The 19,915-nt window shown below is 35.1% G+C and overlaps 1 protein-coding gene across 10 annotated transcripts in view; it reads left to right on the top strand.

Annotated features, from left to right (window-relative positions):
- The window catches only part of SLC15A2 (solute carrier family 15 member 2), a 105,841-nt gene that overhangs the window by 42,778 nt on the left and 43,148 nt on the right, over positions 1-19,915 (top strand). For all 10 annotated transcript variants that reach the window (XR_015746564.1, XR_015746566.1, XR_015746565.1 and 7 more), the window contains exons 8-13: positions 4,249-4,331; positions 8,075-8,161; positions 9,862-9,951; positions 11,837-11,881; positions 16,505-16,537; positions 18,109-18,197. Coding sequence is in view for 7 of the 10 variants with exons in the window: in XM_087950228.1 (XP_087806354.1) it covers positions 4,249-4,331; positions 8,075-8,161; positions 9,862-9,951; positions 11,837-11,881; positions 16,505-16,537; positions 18,109-18,197 (427 nt within the window). In the remaining 3 variants the exon portion in view is untranslated. The remainder of the gene's footprint in view (positions 1-4,248; positions 4,332-8,074; positions 8,162-9,861; positions 9,952-11,836; positions 11,882-16,504; positions 16,538-18,108; positions 18,198-19,915) is intronic.

Raw genomic sequence — 19,915 nt, 5'->3', positions numbered from 1 at the left:
TTCAAGACAAACAATACATAAATACACATAAACACAAAACATAAAAGCATAAAAAATCTCTTTTCTGAAAGTTGCTTAGTCCCGGGTTAAAACTCTTGGTACAGACACAAATTCAAATTCATATTCATTTTACATACCATTTCATATCTTATTAACATTTTCAATTTTCTATATGACTTCTCCTCTCCTTTAAATTTTCTCAATTTTATTTTATTTTATTTATCTCCTCTCAATTCGTATCATAATATTTATTATTCTTTGTCTGTTCTACTCCAGCCAACCATTTATTTTTCTTCTTTAAAGAAAGAAGAAATACTTCTCATGTACACTATATGGAGTATGATGCCTTTATCTCTTTCCCCTATATTTATAATACTTAATATAAAACACATGACATACATTGGGATTCTATCTGGTACATTCTAAAATTATACTATATTATCAAAAATAATACAAATCTATTTATTAGTATTGATATTCATTCATATCTTAAACGTTTAACTCATCACATATTATAGCTCAATATTTCATTAAAATGTTCCTCCTTCTTCTACTTCAAATCTCATTTCACAAAAAATTTCACTAGTATACCATATTCTAATCATTAATATTAACAATCATTTATATCTTAAACATTTTATCCATTTCAATTAAATATCATGCCTTTGTGGGAACACTTATGCTTTCCAAAGATTATTACCCCCACATCACAATCTTGAATCATGTTTCATTACAGTACTCCCTTTTTCTTAACCAAAAATTTCACTAATTTATGTTAAATATTTTATCACATTTTAAGTTACATATTATTTCTAATTTTCTATGATTACTTCTAAATACAAGTATAAAAATGCAGTCTTATGTACCTTTCTAGAATCCCTTTAACAATAAGATTTATCCATTATCTCTAAAAACTTTTGCTTCTTAACATCTTGCTCCCCACCATTAGGACTTCTCATCCCTTCCTTTCTCTCTTGCTTCTTCTTTTCCTTGTCCTCTTTAACCCTTGTCTCTCCACCACCCTTTTATTCTGCTTTCCCCCTTTCTGTTGTTTCTTAACATAATGTCCCCTTTCACCTTATTCTTCTCTTTTGGGCTGTTTTTCCAGATCTTAAAGACCTTTTTCCTTTTTCTCTTACTTTTTCCCTTCTCCAATCAAAGTCATTTGTTCATCAAAGATGGCTTCTTCTTCTTTGTCCCCATCATCCTCATTCTGCTTCACATAAGTATAAACCGCCATTTCTAAGTATTGAAAAATAGTGCCAAGACCATCTTCCCCTCCTTGTTTTTTCTTTCATATTTTCTGATGAGTAGTTTCAATCCATCCATAGATGATGCCAATAGTAGAGAAAAGTTTTTCCAAACAACCACCCAGATGATTTAATCAGAAGTAATTTAAAGTCAAAATCACCAAACAATCCAAACAGACTAATAGATACCTTCTTCTTTTATTTCTCTTTTGGGGTGGTAAATAAGCCCCATCAAGCAAACACATAAATAAATAGACAAATAAATTGGTAAATAAGGCAATCTTTCAGTGGTAATGGAGTGAGTACACATTATAGGATTTCAAATCACTCAGTTTAAATCTGAACATATCTTTTGGGGCTGGATCATACTAGTTCTCTCTAATATTGTGTCGAATTTACTTATTAAGGGAAAGAAATACAGATAGTCCTTTACTGATGACCATAATTGAGCCCAATATTTTGGTTGCTAAGTAAAACATTTATTAAGTAAATTTTGCCCCATTTTCAAACAGTTGTTAAGTGAATTGCTGCAGTTATTATATTGGTAATACAGTTATTAAATGAATCTGGCTTCCCCATTGACTTTGCTTGTAAGGAAGTAACAAAAGATTATTGATTCCATGATCCAGGACTCTGTCACCATCATAAATATGAGTCGGTTGCCAAATGTTTGAATTTTGATCATGTGATCATGGGGAATGCTGGAATGGTTGTAAGTGTGAAAAATGGTCATAAGTCACTTTTTTAAAGTGCTGCTGTGACTTTTTTTTTAAAACAAGTTTTATTTTCAAGACAAACAATACATAAATACACATAAACACAAAACATAAAAGCATAAAAATCTCTTTTCTGAAAGTTGCTTAGTCCCGGGTTAAAACTCTTGGTACAGACACAAATTCAAATTCATATTCATTTTACATACCATTTCATATCTTATTAACATTTTCAATTTTCTATATGACTTCTCCTCTCCTTTAAATTTTCTCAATTTTATTTTATTTTATTTATCTCCTCTCAATTCGTATCATAATATTTATTATTCTTTGTCTGTTCTACTCCAGCCAACCATTTATTTTTCTTCTTTAAAGAAAGAAGAAATACTTCTCATGTACACTATATGGAGTATGATGCCTTTATCTCTTTCCCCTATATTTATAATACTTAATATAAAACACATGACATACATTGGGATTCTATCTGGTACATTCTAAAATTATACTATATTATCAAAAATAATACAAATCTATTTATTAGTATTGATATTCATTCATATCTTAAACGTTTAACTCATCACATATTATAGCTCAATATTTCATTAAAATGTTCCTCCTTCTTCTACTTCAAATCTCATTTCACAAAAAATTTCACTAGTATACCATATTCTAATCATTAATATTAACAATCATTTATATCTTAAACATTTTATCCATTTCAATTAAATATCATGCCTTTGTGGGAACACTTATGCTTTCCAAAGATTATTACCCCCACATCACAATCTTGAATCATGTTTCATTACAGTACTCCTTTTTTCTTAACCAAAAATTTCACTAATTTATGTTAAATATTTTATCACATTTTAAGTTACATATTATTTCTAATTTTCTATGATTACTTCTAAATACAAGTATAAAAATGCAGTCTTATGTACCTTTCTAGAATCCCTTTAACAATAAGATTTATCCATTATCTCTAAAAACTTTTGCTTCTTAACATCTTGCTCCCCACCATTAGGACTTCTCATCCCTTCCTTTCTCTCTTGCTTCTTCTTTTCCTTGTCCTCTTTAACCCCTTGTCTCTCCACCACCCTTTTATTCTGCTTTCCCCTTTCTGTTGTTTCTTAACATAATGTCCCCTTTCACCTTATTCTTCTCTTTTGGGCTGTTTTTCCAGATCTTAAAGACCTTTTTCCTTTTTCTCTTACTTTTTCCCTTCTCCAATCAAAGTCATTTGTTCATCAAAGATGGCTTCTTCTTCTTTGTCCCCATCATCCTCATTCTGCTTCACATAAGTATAAACCGCCATTTCTAAGTATTGAAAAATAGTGCCAAGACCATCTTCCCCTCCTTGTTTTTCTCTTTCATATTTTTGATATATAAGTTTCAATCCATCCATAGATGATGCCATTGTGTAGAGAAAAGTTTTTCCAAACAACCACCCAGATGATTTAATCAGAAGTAATTTCCAAAGGTTCCAAAATCACCAAACAATCCAAACAGACTATTTCTTTTAGATACTTCTTCTTCTTCACTTTCTCTTTCTGGGGTTAAAGTAATCACAAATCCTTTTCAAATATATTTTTTTGGAAGTTTTTAATGTTTAACAACTCTTTGCAATTCTAGGCAATCTTCTCCTTATTTTCAAATTTTGCTCTAATTTTTTTCACTCTCCCTTCCCACTCACAGCCAAAAAGGTTGTTTTTTTTCCGCTGTCACTTTAGGAAGGAGAGTAGAACAAAGAAAAACTTTCCCCTTTAGAGTATTCGCAGCTTGTAACTCTCACAAGGAACAATATATACTTAGCAGCCTTCAAGGTTCCAGGTCACTTTCTCCCGTCTTGTCCTGGTTAGAAGCAACTTTCACTTTTCTTCCAGCTTTCTCCCTCCTGCACCTGCTTATCCGGCTGCAGCTTTCTTCATGGCGGCCATTGCTGACCGCTGTCACCATCATAAATATGAGTCGGTTGCCAAATGTCTGAATTTTGATCATGTGATCACAGGGAATGCTGGAATGGTTGTAAGTGTGAAAAATGGTCATAAGTCACTTTTTTAAAGTGCTGCTGTGACTTTGAACAGTCACTAAATGAACTGTTGTAAGTCAAGGATTACCTGTATTTAGAACAGGAAAAAGGGTTTTGAGGTAGGAAATCAAAGAGGATAGCAAAAAGACTAGTGAAAACTCAGTGCACCTCATGGAAGAATTTTCTTAATTGCTACCAGTTATTGTTATATAAATTATATATGCCTGTTTCTATACTGAAATGAAATTTTTTTTTCTAGTTGTGTTTATCTCTGGAAATAGACTTTACAAAAAGATTCCACCACAAGGAAATATCTTGCTGGAAGTTTGCAAGTGCATTGTAGTAAGTACTGTATGCTTTCCTTTTTTATGTACAAAATGTAAAAAAAATTACTTTCTATTGCATGATCACATGTTTTAGGATTAAAAACACAAACATATTGAAAAAACACTTATTGCTTTTCCAATGAAAATACATGTTTACTAAAGCCAACGGGACTTACTCTAGAAAAATAGTGATAGGATTAATGTTCTGAGAACTAAAATGAAACAACTTGCTGATTATGGTTTTACACATTTGTATAAGAATTTAAACAATTTTTGAACCCAGACGCAATTGTATTCCTTTATTATCTGCAAATGTTCTAGTATGCCTTAGAAGTTACATTTCATTCTAATTGATAAGAGAGAGTTTGTGGGTGCATCTTAAGACTTTTGTTGTAGGTGTTTTAAAGTTCATTTATTATCATTTACAGTATTTGGTATTTAAAATGACAGGTGTATCGGCAGAGAATCAGAGAGATGACCTTGAGGGAAACAGGAAAGAAGCTTTACATAAGTACCAAGAAGGTTACATCATTCCTCAAATCCTGGGAACAAGATAATGTTTAGAAGAAGCTTAGGCAGGCTCTTCCCTAATTCACTGGAATATAAAGAGAAAGGCAAGGCATTATCAGGTCTGGAAAAGCTGTTATTATAGCTTATCTCAATAAAGTTCCATTCTAGTCTTCCTATGGAGCCTGTTTCCTCATCTGGGACAACCCAAAGGGGTTATAGTACAGTGGAGCCTTAGGTTGTAGAAGCACGACCAACTGTGCATGCACGCAGGAAAAACAATGGTGCAGAAGGGGAAATCAGCGTGGAAAGGGAACCTTTCTGTGCTGATTTTGTTCGCCACCCAATTTTTGAATCATGACCCAATTAAAAAATCAGTTGGATTTTTTGTTCACCCCCCCAATTTGGTCAAAAACATGAGTGTTTTCCACCCGAGGTTCCATTATAATCTTCTTTTTCAATCTGCCTTCCCAATTATCTAGGACAGGGGTGTCAAACTCGTGTTGACATGGCAACATCATGTGATGTATCGGGACTTTTTTTCCCCTTTGCTAAACTGGGCGTGGGCGTAGCCAGCATGTGACACAACCACCCCGCGGACCACGAGTTTCACAGCCCTGATCTAGGATTACAATATTCAGCATTGTCAATTGGAACAGACTTCAGCCATACTAGAGTTTATTACCAATTGGTAAAAAAATATATGCTATTGAAGCGGAGATATCTTTAAAGTTTATTTTTTAAAAATTAAAACTGATTAATGATTATTATACCTAGTTGCATGCATGTGCATAATAATACGTATATTGGCCCAGTTTATAAAAGGCTAGCATCTCTCTTGAATTCAATTGTGGAATGGGAAGCCAGGGAGGTTTCAGATCATTATAGTAGATCTCTTGGGCAATGCAAGAATGCCACATTTTGCCAATGAGACTGCCCTTACCCTGTCCTGCAGCCAATGAAACCATCACTTTCTCTTTCATCAGACCAATTTAGAAGGCTAAAAGAAAAAAAATTGCAGGATATATTTTTGAGACAGCCGTAAACTATCGTAAACCTGCCTCTTGAATTTCTTAGCAAGTTCCCAATTTTGCATACTGCTGAGATATGGCAGCAAATCAAAATGGCAGAACCCAGCCAGGGGTGGGATGCACGCGCAAAACATAGTCACCAAACCGGTAGTAACACCAGTTGAATTCCACCCCTGAACCCAGCTACATACTGTAGCTGGATTTCCTAGTTTTGCCTGTCACCAATGCCTGATAAGGCTTTCATGGTCTTTCATTAGAGGAAAAGGCCTTGAGTAAATAACAGAGCGGTCTCTTAAAGCTGGAGTTTGAACTCCACCTCTATAATATGGAGTTAATTAGTACACTCAGTTAAGTTGTTTTTTCCCAAGTGACACATATACTGAAATTATTTTCAGGTCAACACATGGAGATCAGGACCATGGCTGGAACATATGAACTCATTCACCTACTTTGATTATTCCTTCATTGTAGTCATCTGCATGGGTTTTTAATGACTTCATTAAAGTCACTTGCATGGGGTTTTTATATTAAAACTCCAAGGTCAGTACCCAATTTCATCTAGGTGTGAGACATAATCCCAGTAGTTATTCATCCATCCCATTTGTTCATGTGATAATTTTGGTCAATTGATTTCTATGTACTGGGGTTACACCAGAGATTTTGGGTTATAATATTTGGTATATTGGTTCCTTCCCATCTGTCATCCTGTTTAGTATTACTGTACTGCGGCACTGAAGTCATAACAACAATTTACACTGCAAAGCACTTGGGGCTTTTTTAGAGTGAGGAGGAAAAAAGATTTACTCAAGGATGTGATTTCATCAACATTAATAAAATTCTGAATAGTGCAGAGGATGAAAAAAATCTCTCTTCCCCCCACTCCATTCCTATTTGTAAAGGATAATAGAACTCAAAGTCATTCAGTGAAATTGATGGGCTCTATATTCATTGCAGACAAAAGGAAATATTTTCTCATACAATAGTTAATGGATGATTATTATATGAAGTTAATTAACACAATACAGGTATACTATTAATTTAAGATAGTTATATTTTAACAAATTGATATATTAATAGAAGATGGACCATTTAAGTTGCTGTTCTTATCTGCCTATAGGGGAGCCAAAATCATTTAAATCACAGAGATTTGTGAGATATGCAGTAGATTAATCATCACAACTAAAAGGAAAAATGAAAGATTTTGGAACTGGCAGTTTGACAAGTCTGACCAGGACCAGGCTGGGCAAATCAAGATTAGATATGAGAAAGAAGCATAATCATATACTTTTCATGAATATTTGCTTCATTACTAACAAAAAGCTGAATTGTGAATCTTGTATGAATTTAGTATTTATGACAAATGCTTCCGTGTTCAGGGTGGAATCTTTTGTTTATAATTCATGATTCATATTTTTATAAAGCATATCTCTATGGTAAGACCTCATATTAGTTTATTCACTATGTCAAAATAGGTCCAGAAATAGCTATGCTGCCTTTTTTTTGAGGGTGGGCGGGCAGCTCTGGTCAGCTCCCAGGAAATAAATTAGAAAAAAACCTTATAATTTAGATTTGTTTGGGTGCTATTGATGGATGTTGAATCCAGGATTCTATATATAATTGTCCCTCAAATAATGATGCTGTCAGCATTCCAAGTAATGCACTCAAAGAAAGCAGAACTCTGAGGCAGGTAGATTACTCAAAGAACAAATTTCTTGGATACATCATATTGGCACAACTGGTGAAAACTGACTCTGAAAGTTCATGCAGTTTTCACCTAATTAAAAGAGAAAGTTTTTCCCCTTTCCCCAAGTCATCAGTCACATGGTCCAATGGAAGTGTTGGCCAGTTGCTTGGTTACTTCGCTGCTCCTCTCCCAGCCACTTGTTAGAATGACCTTGGTTCCCACAGGAAAACCTTTTGTTTTGACTGCAAAACCCCAGTTAACTATTTCCCTCCCCCTCCGATCTAGTGGCAACCCTGAAGCCTGAAAGATGCCCCCAGCCAGGTTAGCTTCAGGGTTGACAGCTACATCTTCTGAAAGATGGCCAATAAAACAACAGAACTTCATTTAAGACATCTTTATAAAACCAGGAATAAGATGAAATACAAATCAGTGCAATAGACTTTAGCATTGGGGCAGTGGAAACAAGGCTTATATTGGAGGCTTATTGATATAACTCTAATCCATACATCTCCTTTAATTTTGTGCATTCCTCTTCAGTTTGCTTTGAGAAACCGAATCAGAAATCGTTCCCCAGAGATACCCAAAAGAGAGCATTGGCTAGACTGGGCATCAGAAAAATATTCAGTAAGTAAACATTTGCATTTCAATACATTGTATATACATGCTATAGGTTTCTTATTAAAATTAAACTAATAACGCTATCAGTGATGGATCCTCCTGACTTAACATTTAGATCTGACAGAAGAATGCTCATCCTAAGTACCATTCAAGTGTCAGATCCCCTTGAGATCTGTTATGTATTAACTTTCTCTTCTTTCTTTAGCTAGGGAGAGGAACACAATCTGTGAGAAATACAATAATTTGCCCACTGAAGAAAAAACAAGCCCATTTCAGATATTATGTCTACCAGCATATCTGGGATGTAATACTCAATTTCTCTACCACAGTTATGTTTGTGCCAGCTTTATATGTTCCTCTCTGCACAGTGGAGAACTAAAATTTGCATTCCCTGTTTATCTAATTTCAAACTTACTTGCCTAAAATTTCTAAATCAACTGGGATCCATCAACTCAGGCTGCCTTTCAGAGTGTTTGAATTGTTCTCTTACCACCATTGCACTTAACAGAATTTTAAACAGAGCCAAATCTCTTTCACATTTGAGTGGGAATGCTCAAAAACTGACAGGTGGTAGACTACACAAAAACATGGGTTTGTTTTTTAAAATCCTAGGAAAAGATAATGGCAAGCTGCTTCCATATGGCTGCCACAAAATCCAGAGCAATTTTGTCCTTGTTACAAATAAACTAAATCCATTCATAGTCTCATGCTTTCCAATCTTTTTTTCCTTTAACATCATTAAATGCTAGCAGTGGATGGATAATCTTCTGCCCGGTGACTGGAGACCAATTTCCTACTCTCTATGATAGCTTCTTACTCACATCTACACAAATGCACACACACACACAGTTTTGTCACTAGTATAGCCATGCCACACATATAACCATATTACACCCCTTAATTTCTTTTATGAGACGGATGGTCAGACCAAGTTTCACTTTTCAGTTACTTAAGAGGTGGTTACAAATTAAGGATGTAAAGTTTAGGAAGGGATTACAAATTTTAGCATTCTAATCCCAGGCAAGAGCAAGGAGAGAAAGAAACAGGACCTGGCAAAATATCTCTTTAACAAAGCCTCCCAACTAAAATGGCTTCCAATTTTATTAATTCATTTGTTAGATTGCTAAGGCTGCCACATTTGTTAAGCCAAAGGATTGTAACGTCAACATAAATAAGAAAAGGAAAAACAAAACAATCACAGCAGTAAAAACACCATGCCAGAGGAAAATAGCTTCCAGAAATTTCACCATTTCTTGTATTTTTCCTCCAGTCTCTCAGGCAAGGTCAAGTAGAGAAGGAAGACCAAAGAATTGGAAAAACCATTGGCTGATTTATCCCCCAAAGATTATCCCCCTGCATGTCTCCCTTTTCAAAATATCCTTTGGAGCTGCGACACCTTGTGATTCATGCCATATTAGTCTACAGAAGTGAATTCCAGAATAAATGTGTGATGTCTTTACTGTCACAGGTCACCATAGGTACTCCTTGAAAATATTTTAATTCATCCTGCTTTCTGTATATTCACATTGTTTATGCTAGAATTGCTCTCATAGAAGATGACTATGCTGTTAAACAGAATGCTGCATGTACTGACAGCTTCCTCTCTTTTCATCATTCATCTTCTATACCTTGTGTCTCAACATCCAAACAGGCTTTGAACACCAAGTTATAATATTTATAAGATGGATTTGTATTTCCTTCCACAGAACCAGTTGATCACGGAAGTTAAAATGGTGACACGGGTCCTTTTCCTCTTCATCCCATTACCAATGTTCTGGGCACTCTTTGAGCAACAGGTAATGCACACCAATAGTAAGAAACATTTTACTATACCCACCAGCTCTGATTTTAAGACACAAAAACTGGGTATATCCTGTTATGCTGTACCACAGTAACAATGCTGGGATTCAAATCTTTTTACTACCGGTTCTGTGGCCGTGGCTTGGTGGACGTGGCAGGGGAAGGATACTGTAAAATCTCCAGTCAGAGATGGTATTTGCCGGTTCTCCGAACTACTCAAAATTTCCACTACCGGTTCTCCAGAACTGGTCAGAACCTGCTGAATACCACCTCTGCACAGTACACTAAATTGGATTATGTTTTTCCTACTTCAATGTGTTGTGGGAATCTGGCCATCTTAGTATGCTGCATGAACTGGTCATCGTTTTAAGGCATTCAGTGGATTATTTGTTTGTTTGTTTGTTTGTAGCATGTTATGCAAACCCAGCAACTGTGTTTTCTTCATTCAGCTTTAAGTTTTCAGAGTTACCTGAATCCAACTAGTAAATTACTGTCATCGCTAACTGCCACTAAGACACACATTTGTGTCAATAACATTGAGATTCTTTGTTTGATGGAAACATTTATTTTAATTTTGAAGGGCAGTTGCAATGGAGGTGACCATTTAAATCAAACACTGTAAATGTCCACACTAATCCTAATGATAGACATGAAAGCCAGCTGAATGACTTTGGGCCAGTCACTCTCTCTCACCCCAACTCACAGGGTTGTTGTTGTGGGGAAAATATAAGGAGGAAGGTGTGTTGGCTACGTTTACCACCTTGAGTTATTTGTAAAATTATTAAAGGCAGGATACAAATAAATAAATGGAGAAATATAAGACGCTATCAATATATTCTTTATATTCAATTTATTTATTAGATTGATTCAAAAAGAGAATTGTACTTATTGCTGCTCTCATATTGCTAATTTTTGCCCTGATTATAGAATAAAATTGATTTCAAACTGAGAATTCTTTTATGTTAGCAAATTATGTACATGGTACTTCTATGAAGGATACATGAATATGTGAAGACTGATAACCGAAATGGTGCCATGCCAAAATATAAAAAAAGGGAAATAAATGATCAAAGAACCAATCTAGTTTATTGAGACAAGAAAGCATTTGCCTGAATGAGTAATATTAATTCCAAATGATCACATCTATATCAAGAATTGGGTAATGTGTGAAAAATACTGTATTTGATTCCAATTTCAGGCTGTTCTCTCATTATCTATTGTGTAAGCGTTTGTCTTATAGATAAGAAAAGAATGTATAATATTTTAGCTGATTGCAGTAACTCTTTCAGATAAAGATGTGAATTTAAAATATATTTTCATGTTCAAATGTTGTATAGAAAAACTATCATTTTAAAGACATGTTAATTGCTTTTATTAGCTTAGCATTTTTAAATGTTAGATATATTTAAAAGGTACAATACTTGATATCATTTAAAAGAGTGGATTAATAGTTAAGATGATAGACTAGGAGCAGGGAAGTCCAAATCCCAGACCTGCCTGAGGTATGGAAGCCAACCTAGTAACTTCGGGCCAGTTGCTCTCAGGGAAATGGAAGAAGCAGAAATAGAGAAAAATGCTTCTTAATCATACTCATTAATTCAATAAAACTACACTTAAAATTTAAAGAATGGAAGATAACTATATTGAAAATGCTTTGTTTTGACAGGCATTATTTTAACAAGTAACACAGAAACCTACTACTTACTATTTATTCTTTCTAGCCATAAAAGCAATTATGTATAATCTCAGGTTCATGGTGTCTCATGAATAGAATAGATATTTGAGATAGGGTTCATATTGGCCACAGCCAGGAATTATGAATTATGGGAGTTTGTAGACCAGAAATCTGCTACAGCATTTAATTTTCTTTCCCCTCCATAGGGGTCCAGGTGGACTCTACAAGCAACTAAAATGAATGCTAACTTTGTAAGTAGTATTTCTTGCTTTAAACTTTTAAGAAAAGTTTATAGTTGTATAATAAAGATTACACCTTTGTTAGTTTTAAATACGTATGTTTAAATTATACCCCTATTGACCAGGTAAAATAATTCCACAAAATAAAGCAATATAACATGGAACAGGAGACTAATAAAGAATATCCCAAGACTTATAATATGTCTTGGCTTAGTTAGATCCCAATATTTCTTAAAACACAATTTTGGATTAGAGTTGCATCATCATCATCATCATCATCATCATTATTATCACTATTAGCAATTCAGCTTAAATTCAGCTTAAGCAAAAACTGTAGCCCAATGACAATAGGTCACTTTTATTAGGAATCTGTCCACCAATTAGTTGGGTTGGCAATATATAAACCAACAATGTATGTTTGTAGCTTTAAGGGACTTCCGGTTTGAGCTTCTTCGGCGATGGACTAAAATCCGTGATCGTGTGCGATTTCAATCTGTGCTCGCTGCCGGAGCGCCCCGAGCCAGCTGGATTCGGGGCTAAGCCATCCCATAGAGGTGATGAAGAGGGGGGAGATGGCCAGCAGGGTCGAGGAGAGCCGCATCTCTCCTCCTCAGCTGGCCATTACTCCCTTTCCTGAAGGCGGTTGCAGCGGTGGTCAGAAATGGCCACCTCAAAGAAGAACTCGACCGGAAAAGAATGTGCAGGAGGAAGATAAGAAGAGAAAGTTTTGGTTGACTGGGTTAAATTGAAAAAGCAACAACGTAAGGTACCCTGGAATTTGAACTATAAAAATAACATTGTTCCCAAAGAAGATTTTGAAGCAGCGAAGGGAAGAGGGAAGGGAAAGGATTTGGCTTTTTTTTTCTTCCCTTCCTTATACTGACAGCTAAGAGATTTAAGTAAGAAATTGACAAAAATCCACTTTGACATCAATAGGCATTTAAGCTGAGAATAAAATGTCAAAGGGATAACAAAGACTTTTGGATACTCAAAAACCTTTAAAAGCAGGAAAGGAGAGAAAAAGAATAAAAGGGAAGGATCTGGAAAAATGGAGGAGACTGCCTGGAACTAAAAGGAACCTACAGTGAAACTTTAACAAGATTCCTAAAAGATACATTTTAACTGAAACCTTGTAACAAAATAATAGAACCCTGGGAAGAGAAAGTGGAAAAAAGAAGCAAGAAGAAACAGCTTTGGATTATTTGGATTACTTGGTGATTTTTGGATTTTTGGCTATTGGATTTAAATGACTAAAATCAGTCGGTGGTTGTTTAAAAGTGTTTAAAATGGCATCACTTTTAGAAGAACTGAAAATGGACTTAAAAAACAGAAAGAAGATGCACAAGAAGGAAAAGGTTCTTTTGGCTTCGTATTTCAATTTTAGAAATGGAGATCTGGAACTATGAGAAACAACAAGAAACGCTTATAGAACAAGAAGGTTGGGACAAAGAAAAAGCCATCTTTAATTATCAAGTAATTTTATGTGGGGGAAAAAAGGAAAGGGGGGAAAAACAATTAAAAGTTTAAGATTTGAAAAACAACCAAAAAAAGAGAATAGTTTGAAAAATAATTACAACATTAGGAAGCAACAGAAGAGAGGATCACAGAAGAGGGAATTAGAAGTAGAGAGACAAGGGGCCAAAAGGGGGAGGGAGAAGAAGAAGGGGAAGAAGAAAGAAAAGAATTATAAAAGACAAAAACAAGATATAGAGAAACAGGGAAAAGGTACAAGGATTGAAAGTATAAGACTATTTAGAGATAATGGGTGAAATTTTAATTGAAAAAAGGATTCTGCAAAGGTACATAATATAATACATAATATACATTGTTATAATAGAAATAGAAATAATTTTAGAAAATATGAAACAATGTATGATTAAAATGATGGATAAAATACTTATTGTAATGCAGTGGAATGTTTGTTAATAAATAAATGAAACAAAGAGAATGAGAGAATGAAATTAGAAAAGGATGGGAACATTTTAATTATTAATGATTTGAAAAAAAAAGAATTAATTATGGTTCACAAGGATGTATGATATTCAGTTGAAAAGAAATGTTAAAGATGTTAAGATTCTAACTAATATTAATGATAGAATTGAATTGGAATGGAATAAGTATTTTATTTACTATTGTCATATATATATATAATCTTTTTAAGAACATAGTGTATATTTTAAGAATGTACCAAGCAGAATTCGATTGGAAGTTATGTTCTATATTGAATGTTATAATTTTAAAGGCATAAATTGAAGTTTAAATAAGAGTTGAATGGATAAAGTGAAAAGATATAAAGGTGTCATACTCCAATTAGTAACTACAGGGGGAAAATTTTTCAATGAGAAAAGATGATATGAAATTGAAACAGGACAGACAAAAGTATAAATATAATGATTGGAAAGACATTGAAACTTAGAAAAAGATATATAATTGAATTCAGATAGATAATTAAAAATAAAGTTGAGAAAACCAAGGGAGGGGAAAAATTATGGAGAAAATATTAAAACAGTAATAAGATATGGAATAGAACACAAAGATGAATATGAAATTGAGTTTGTATCTGTATGAAGAAGTGATAACCCGGGATCATGCTATTCTCAAAAAAAGATGTTTTATTTGTATTATGTTTTTGTGAAAACCCAAATAAAATTTATATTTTAAAAAAAATGCAGCTGTTGGCAGAAGAAGAATCTGATCTTTTTATACTTTTTTTTTTTTAAATGCATCCTGCACTATATTTGATTGGGATTTTTATTTTTTATTTTTTGTTGCTGAAACAAGAGTTAGAAGGCTTGATATGGAATTGAGAAACTCTAGAGAGAAATGAATTGGTTCCTGCTGAAATTTTCTTGCACTGCTGTATGTATAAATCTAGTTGCTCGCTAGGTTTGGCCTCCAGAATTCTAAATTAGATGGTTTTGATTGATGCAAGATGGATATACTTGCCAGTTTTGATCCCAATAAAGCTTTTTCTCACCTTAAAAAATAATAATTATTCATAACTACTCTCATAAACATTTCCATGTGCATATCCTTGTTATTCAAGGGTTATTCTGTACATATCATAACATCTTTCAACACATATATTTCAAGATATGCCTAGCAGTTCCTGCTAAGAAAAGGATATCAATTAATGGAACTATTAGTAAGCTATTATTGACTCATACTAGCCTAACTTTTTCAACTGTTCTTTCAGAATAATTATTCTGAATATTATTCTAAATAATAATTCTGAAAGAATGATTGGATCTATAGTCCTTCTGACCAGCATTGGATTGGAAATTTAGGATATGGAGTCCCTTACTTCTGGAGTATATTAGATTGACTAAGGCTTGTTCATTGTATGGACTTAGTAAAAAAAAAATTATGTCTTCAGGTTTATATTAATTTCTTAATGGAATTCTAGATTTGTTATACTTATAACATTCTGATGTGATCAGTTAACTGGGAAGTGCATTGAATTGCATAGCTAAGTGGGAATCTGAATAATGTTCTCCTCATTGTACAGCTAGTCCTCAACTTACAACAATTTATTTAGTGACCATTCAAAGTTACAATAGCACTGAAAAAAAGTGACCTATGACCTTTTTTCACACTTATGACTGTTGTAGCATCCCTATGGTCACGTGATCAAAATTCAGATGCTTGGCAACTGACTTGTATTCATGATGGTTGGAGTCACATGATTCCCTTTTGCGACCTTCTGACAAGCAAAGTCAATGGGGAAACCAGATTCACTTAACAGCTGTGATATTAACTTAACAACTGCAGTGATTCACTTAACAACTGTGGCAAGAAAAGTCATAAAACGGGCAAAACTCACTTAACAAGATTAAGTGAGATTAAGATTTCCCACTTAACCATTTTGGGCTCAGTTATGGCCATAAGTTGAGAACTACCTGTATTATCTTCTCTAATTCTCAGAGGGATAATGTTAGAAAGATAAACATATTGATTGCTGGTGACACCTACATGTGAGCGAATGATTTCTTTTTTTCTGTGGATATATGGGATCATCAGCTATAATTTTGGTGTAAGAATGAGCTGATTGCTTCTGGACTAAAAGAGACATGGAATGCTTGACAAACCATAACTTATAAGAAAGACTTGAATTAGGCTCTCTGGAAGAATGATGAATAGCTTACTCATATCAAGTCCCCTGTCCTATAGACAATTTTCCATTCACTAAATCACATCCAGATTACAAAGACAACACAACTCAGGATATTAGACAGTGCAAGATTAAGGTCAATGTCACCGTGGAACAATATTGAAGCATCATATCAGTGCTCATTATGCACCATGTCATTCAGAACGGAATGCAGACCTGTTTTAAAAGCAAGCATTGTTTCTCTGTGATTAACAACAACAACACTGTTTTGAGATAGAATTACTAAAGAAATAATATATTCTGCCGTGAGATCTTCATTATGTCCTGCCAGCGATTTGCTTCAAAAGCATTGGTCTTTTCAGGTCAAGGAGAAAATGAAGTCAAACATGAACATAAATATTTAGCTATAGAAGAATCACTTCAGTCCTCCACCTCCCATCCCATATGTTACTAACCTGCATCAACAATGCCAGTTCTGCCATTGTTGCCTTTATTAACTCTTTTTCAATGTTGTTGTCTCCTAGGAAAGATTTGTCCTTCAACCTGACCAAATGCAGGTAAGCCGAAGCTGTAAGCTATCTGTTCTCTCACTGAACAACAGTGCAACGATAACATTGCAATGATTTCATGGAATAAAATTATGGGGGGGGGGGAGGAATACACCCTTATAGACTGCATCCTGGAATTCAGTCACCGGCCATTGGGAATGGTTTGATAACTGTCGATCATCATAAATTGGGGTTATGAAAACATGTTTTCAAAATTGCATCCCATTCATTTTCCTCAAGGAATATGTTACCTTTTTTTTTTTTTTTTTTACTTTGTCATTCTTCTAAACCATGTTTCTTAAACTGTGGTCCTAACACCTCTGGGAGTGCCTCAAGACTCTCAGGTCTGTGAAATAAACATTATTTGCCAACCTATGGCAAATTGTACAATATTAAAACCCCATCAAACAATTCTAAGAAGCAGTAGTAAGAGCAAATGTGCCAATTTTATTTTTTTATTTTTTTTATTAAATTTATATACCGCCCGTGTTGCTGTTTGGGGTGATTCTAGGTGGCTTACATTGTATAATAAAAATAAAGATATCAAAATCATTATAAATATAAAAGCAGATTAAAATGACAAAAGATGAAATACAGAGTAAAAACAAACATTAGTTTAGAGCAAAGTTTAACTTGATAAATACTGATAAATATAACCCACAGAAACAAAGACTCTTTTTGGATATTCTATACTTTTTAAAAGTGGGATGGGGTCCTGAAGCACTGTTGAGAAAATGGCAGTGGTCCCCAAAAAGGGCATCTATTGTTTTGGCAATTATATCCCCAAATCACCTAGACCAGGGATGTTAAACTGGTGGCCCATGGGCCAGATGCATCAAATGCAGGCCAAGCCCACCCCAGCTCCGCAAAGGAGAAAAACATCATAATACGTCACATGATGGCAGCTTGTTTATATTTTTCCTATTTGTGTCAGAAAATCAGTAATTTATATTGAATATGATATTGAGATATGGCTATATACAAGTGGGCATGGATCAAGGAATTCTTGATAAAGGTCTACTAATTATGGAATTCTGATGGATCTTAATTTAGTTAACATTTAGCCTTAGTTAAGTATCACTCAAGAGAACAAGTCTGATGTAGTGATTAAGGCACCAACTGGGGACAGGTCCTCACTGAGAAAATTGCCAATAATTAAAAGTGCTTTGATAGGAAATTATCAACCTCTATCTATCTATCACAGCAAACTGGACTTGAGGAGGATCAAGTCATTTGAAATCAGTGTAGGTGCTCCTAGCTGCTCTATGGGTGCCTGCATGCATTTAGAATCATCTGTCCCCTTTCCAATATGGATTGCTGAACACTGCTATTGTGTATCTATATGTGCATATTGTTTCCTTAGAATAAGTTCTTCCTGAGTCCCATAAGCACCATGATCTGCAGGGACAGCAACACAATTTGCAAGTTGTCATCGCTATTCAAATGCCTCCTTTTTTTTAACATGTGTCAGGGTTATGTAATAGCTATTGCCAGTGAGTTTTATTCCCTACTAAATTACTTTAGGATTGTATTCTTACTAAGTACAAATTAATAACTTCCTACTATCTTTGATATTTCAGTTCTTAAATCCTCTCTTGATCCTTGTCTTCATCCCTGTCTTTGACTTCGGACTATATCCCTTGGTAAACCTGTGCAGACTTAATTTCACGTAAGTAGCAATAGCAACAGCACTTAGACTTATATACCGCTTCACAGTGCTTTTACAGCCTTCTCTAAGTGGCTTTATAGAGTCAGCATATTTTATTTATTTTTATTTATTTATTTGATTTGTCAATCGCTTACAAGATAATAGGTATAAGTATAAACATGAGTAAGAATACAGGAAATAGGTACAAATAAATGGGGACAATAGGACAGGGATGGTAGGCACGATTATGTACCACGCCCCTTACAGACCTCTTAGGAAGGGGTGAGGTCCAGGGGTGGGATTCTACCAGTTCTCATCTATTCACTAGAACCGGTTGTTAACATTCTAAGCAGTTCAGAGAACTGGTTGTTAGAAGAAATTACTGGCCTAATCCTGTAAGGAAGGCAGGAAGGAAACATTTTGGTATTGCTTACAGAAACTACCTTTCCATTAACCCTTATTACATTCTTGGCAGGAGTAGACTTCCTGTCTCAGGAACTTCTCTGGAGTTTTTTCCCCCTCCTTTGCTGGTACTTTACTTGTTTGGAGTGACCATTCAAAGTTACAATGGCACTGAAAAAAGTGACTTATGACCATTTTTCACACTTACGACTGTTGCAGAATCCCCACAGTTATGAGAGGCCAAGCAAGGAGATGCGTCCCTCAATGTGAGTGATATTGCGTTGGCCATGCCCAGTCAATAACATGACTACCAAGCCATGTCCCCTAGTCACGTGACCACCAAGCCACACCCACCACCTAAGCCATGCCCATAGAACCAGTTGTTAAAAAATTTGAATCCCACCCCTGGTGAGGTCAATAGTGAATAGTTTGGGGTTAAAGGAGTGGGGATTCAAGGATGCAACAACAGAATCAGGTAGGCAATTTCCAGGCATTGACCACTCTGTTGCTGAAGTTGTACTTTCTGCAATCAATTTTTTGCTTTCATATTTGCCTCTACTGTGTATTCAGTGATAATCATGAAATTATATTGCCTGAGAAAATATTGCCCCCAACATTCTGGGTCCTCATTTTATCCACCTCAGAAGGATGGAAGGCTGAGTCAACCTTGAGCCTGGCGCGATTCAAACTGCCAAATTGCAGACAGCTGGCAGGCATCAGAAGTAGCCTGCAGTACTGCACTCTAACCACTGTGCCACCATGACTCTTCCCAAAGAGAAAGCTCTTTGGTTCAGCCGATGTCCTCTGAGCATATTGGATTACAGGTCCAATCATCACCAGCAAAAGCATGACCACAGTTGGTTAGTGTTGAAGAGATTTTGTCCAATCCACCTTGAAGTTTCCAGACTGGAGAGAGTGGAGTAGCGTCTCCTCTCTTAAAACGTTGAAAGCAAGTCAAACCAGAATGTATAAGAAACAGAAGGAGAATACATATTTAACTTCTGCAAGATTTACGTTTAGGTTTATTCTCTTTTGGGTTCCTCACAAAAATCAGGCAGACTATTTTGTAGGTTTTAGATCACAGATTCACACAACCTGCCAAGAGAAGATGATTTGCTTACTTTGCAAAAGAATTATATTATGCTTTGCAAACCATGGTGGATAGCTTCTGTATGATCTGTGAATCTATCCAATTGTAGCTTGATCAAGAAATAACAAGATTAAGGAAATCATGGTTTAAATCAGTGGTTCCCAAAGTGGGCGGTACCACCACCAGGGGGGGGTGCCTTAGGGGGGCGCTAAGAGGCAGTAGGGGGCTGCTGGCACTCTGTCCAGCA

This window comes from Notechis scutatus, chromosome 1, assembly GCF_049901735.1.
Source record: "Notechis scutatus isolate UNSWTSFEM ecotype Mainland chromosome 1, rNotScu1.2, whole genome shotgun sequence".
NCBI classification, from domain to species: Eukaryota; Metazoa; Chordata; class Lepidosauria; order Squamata; family Elapidae; genus Notechis; species Notechis scutatus.
The sequence above is the reverse complement of the archived record's forward strand: the minus strand, read 5'-3'. Positions and strand labels throughout refer to the sequence as shown.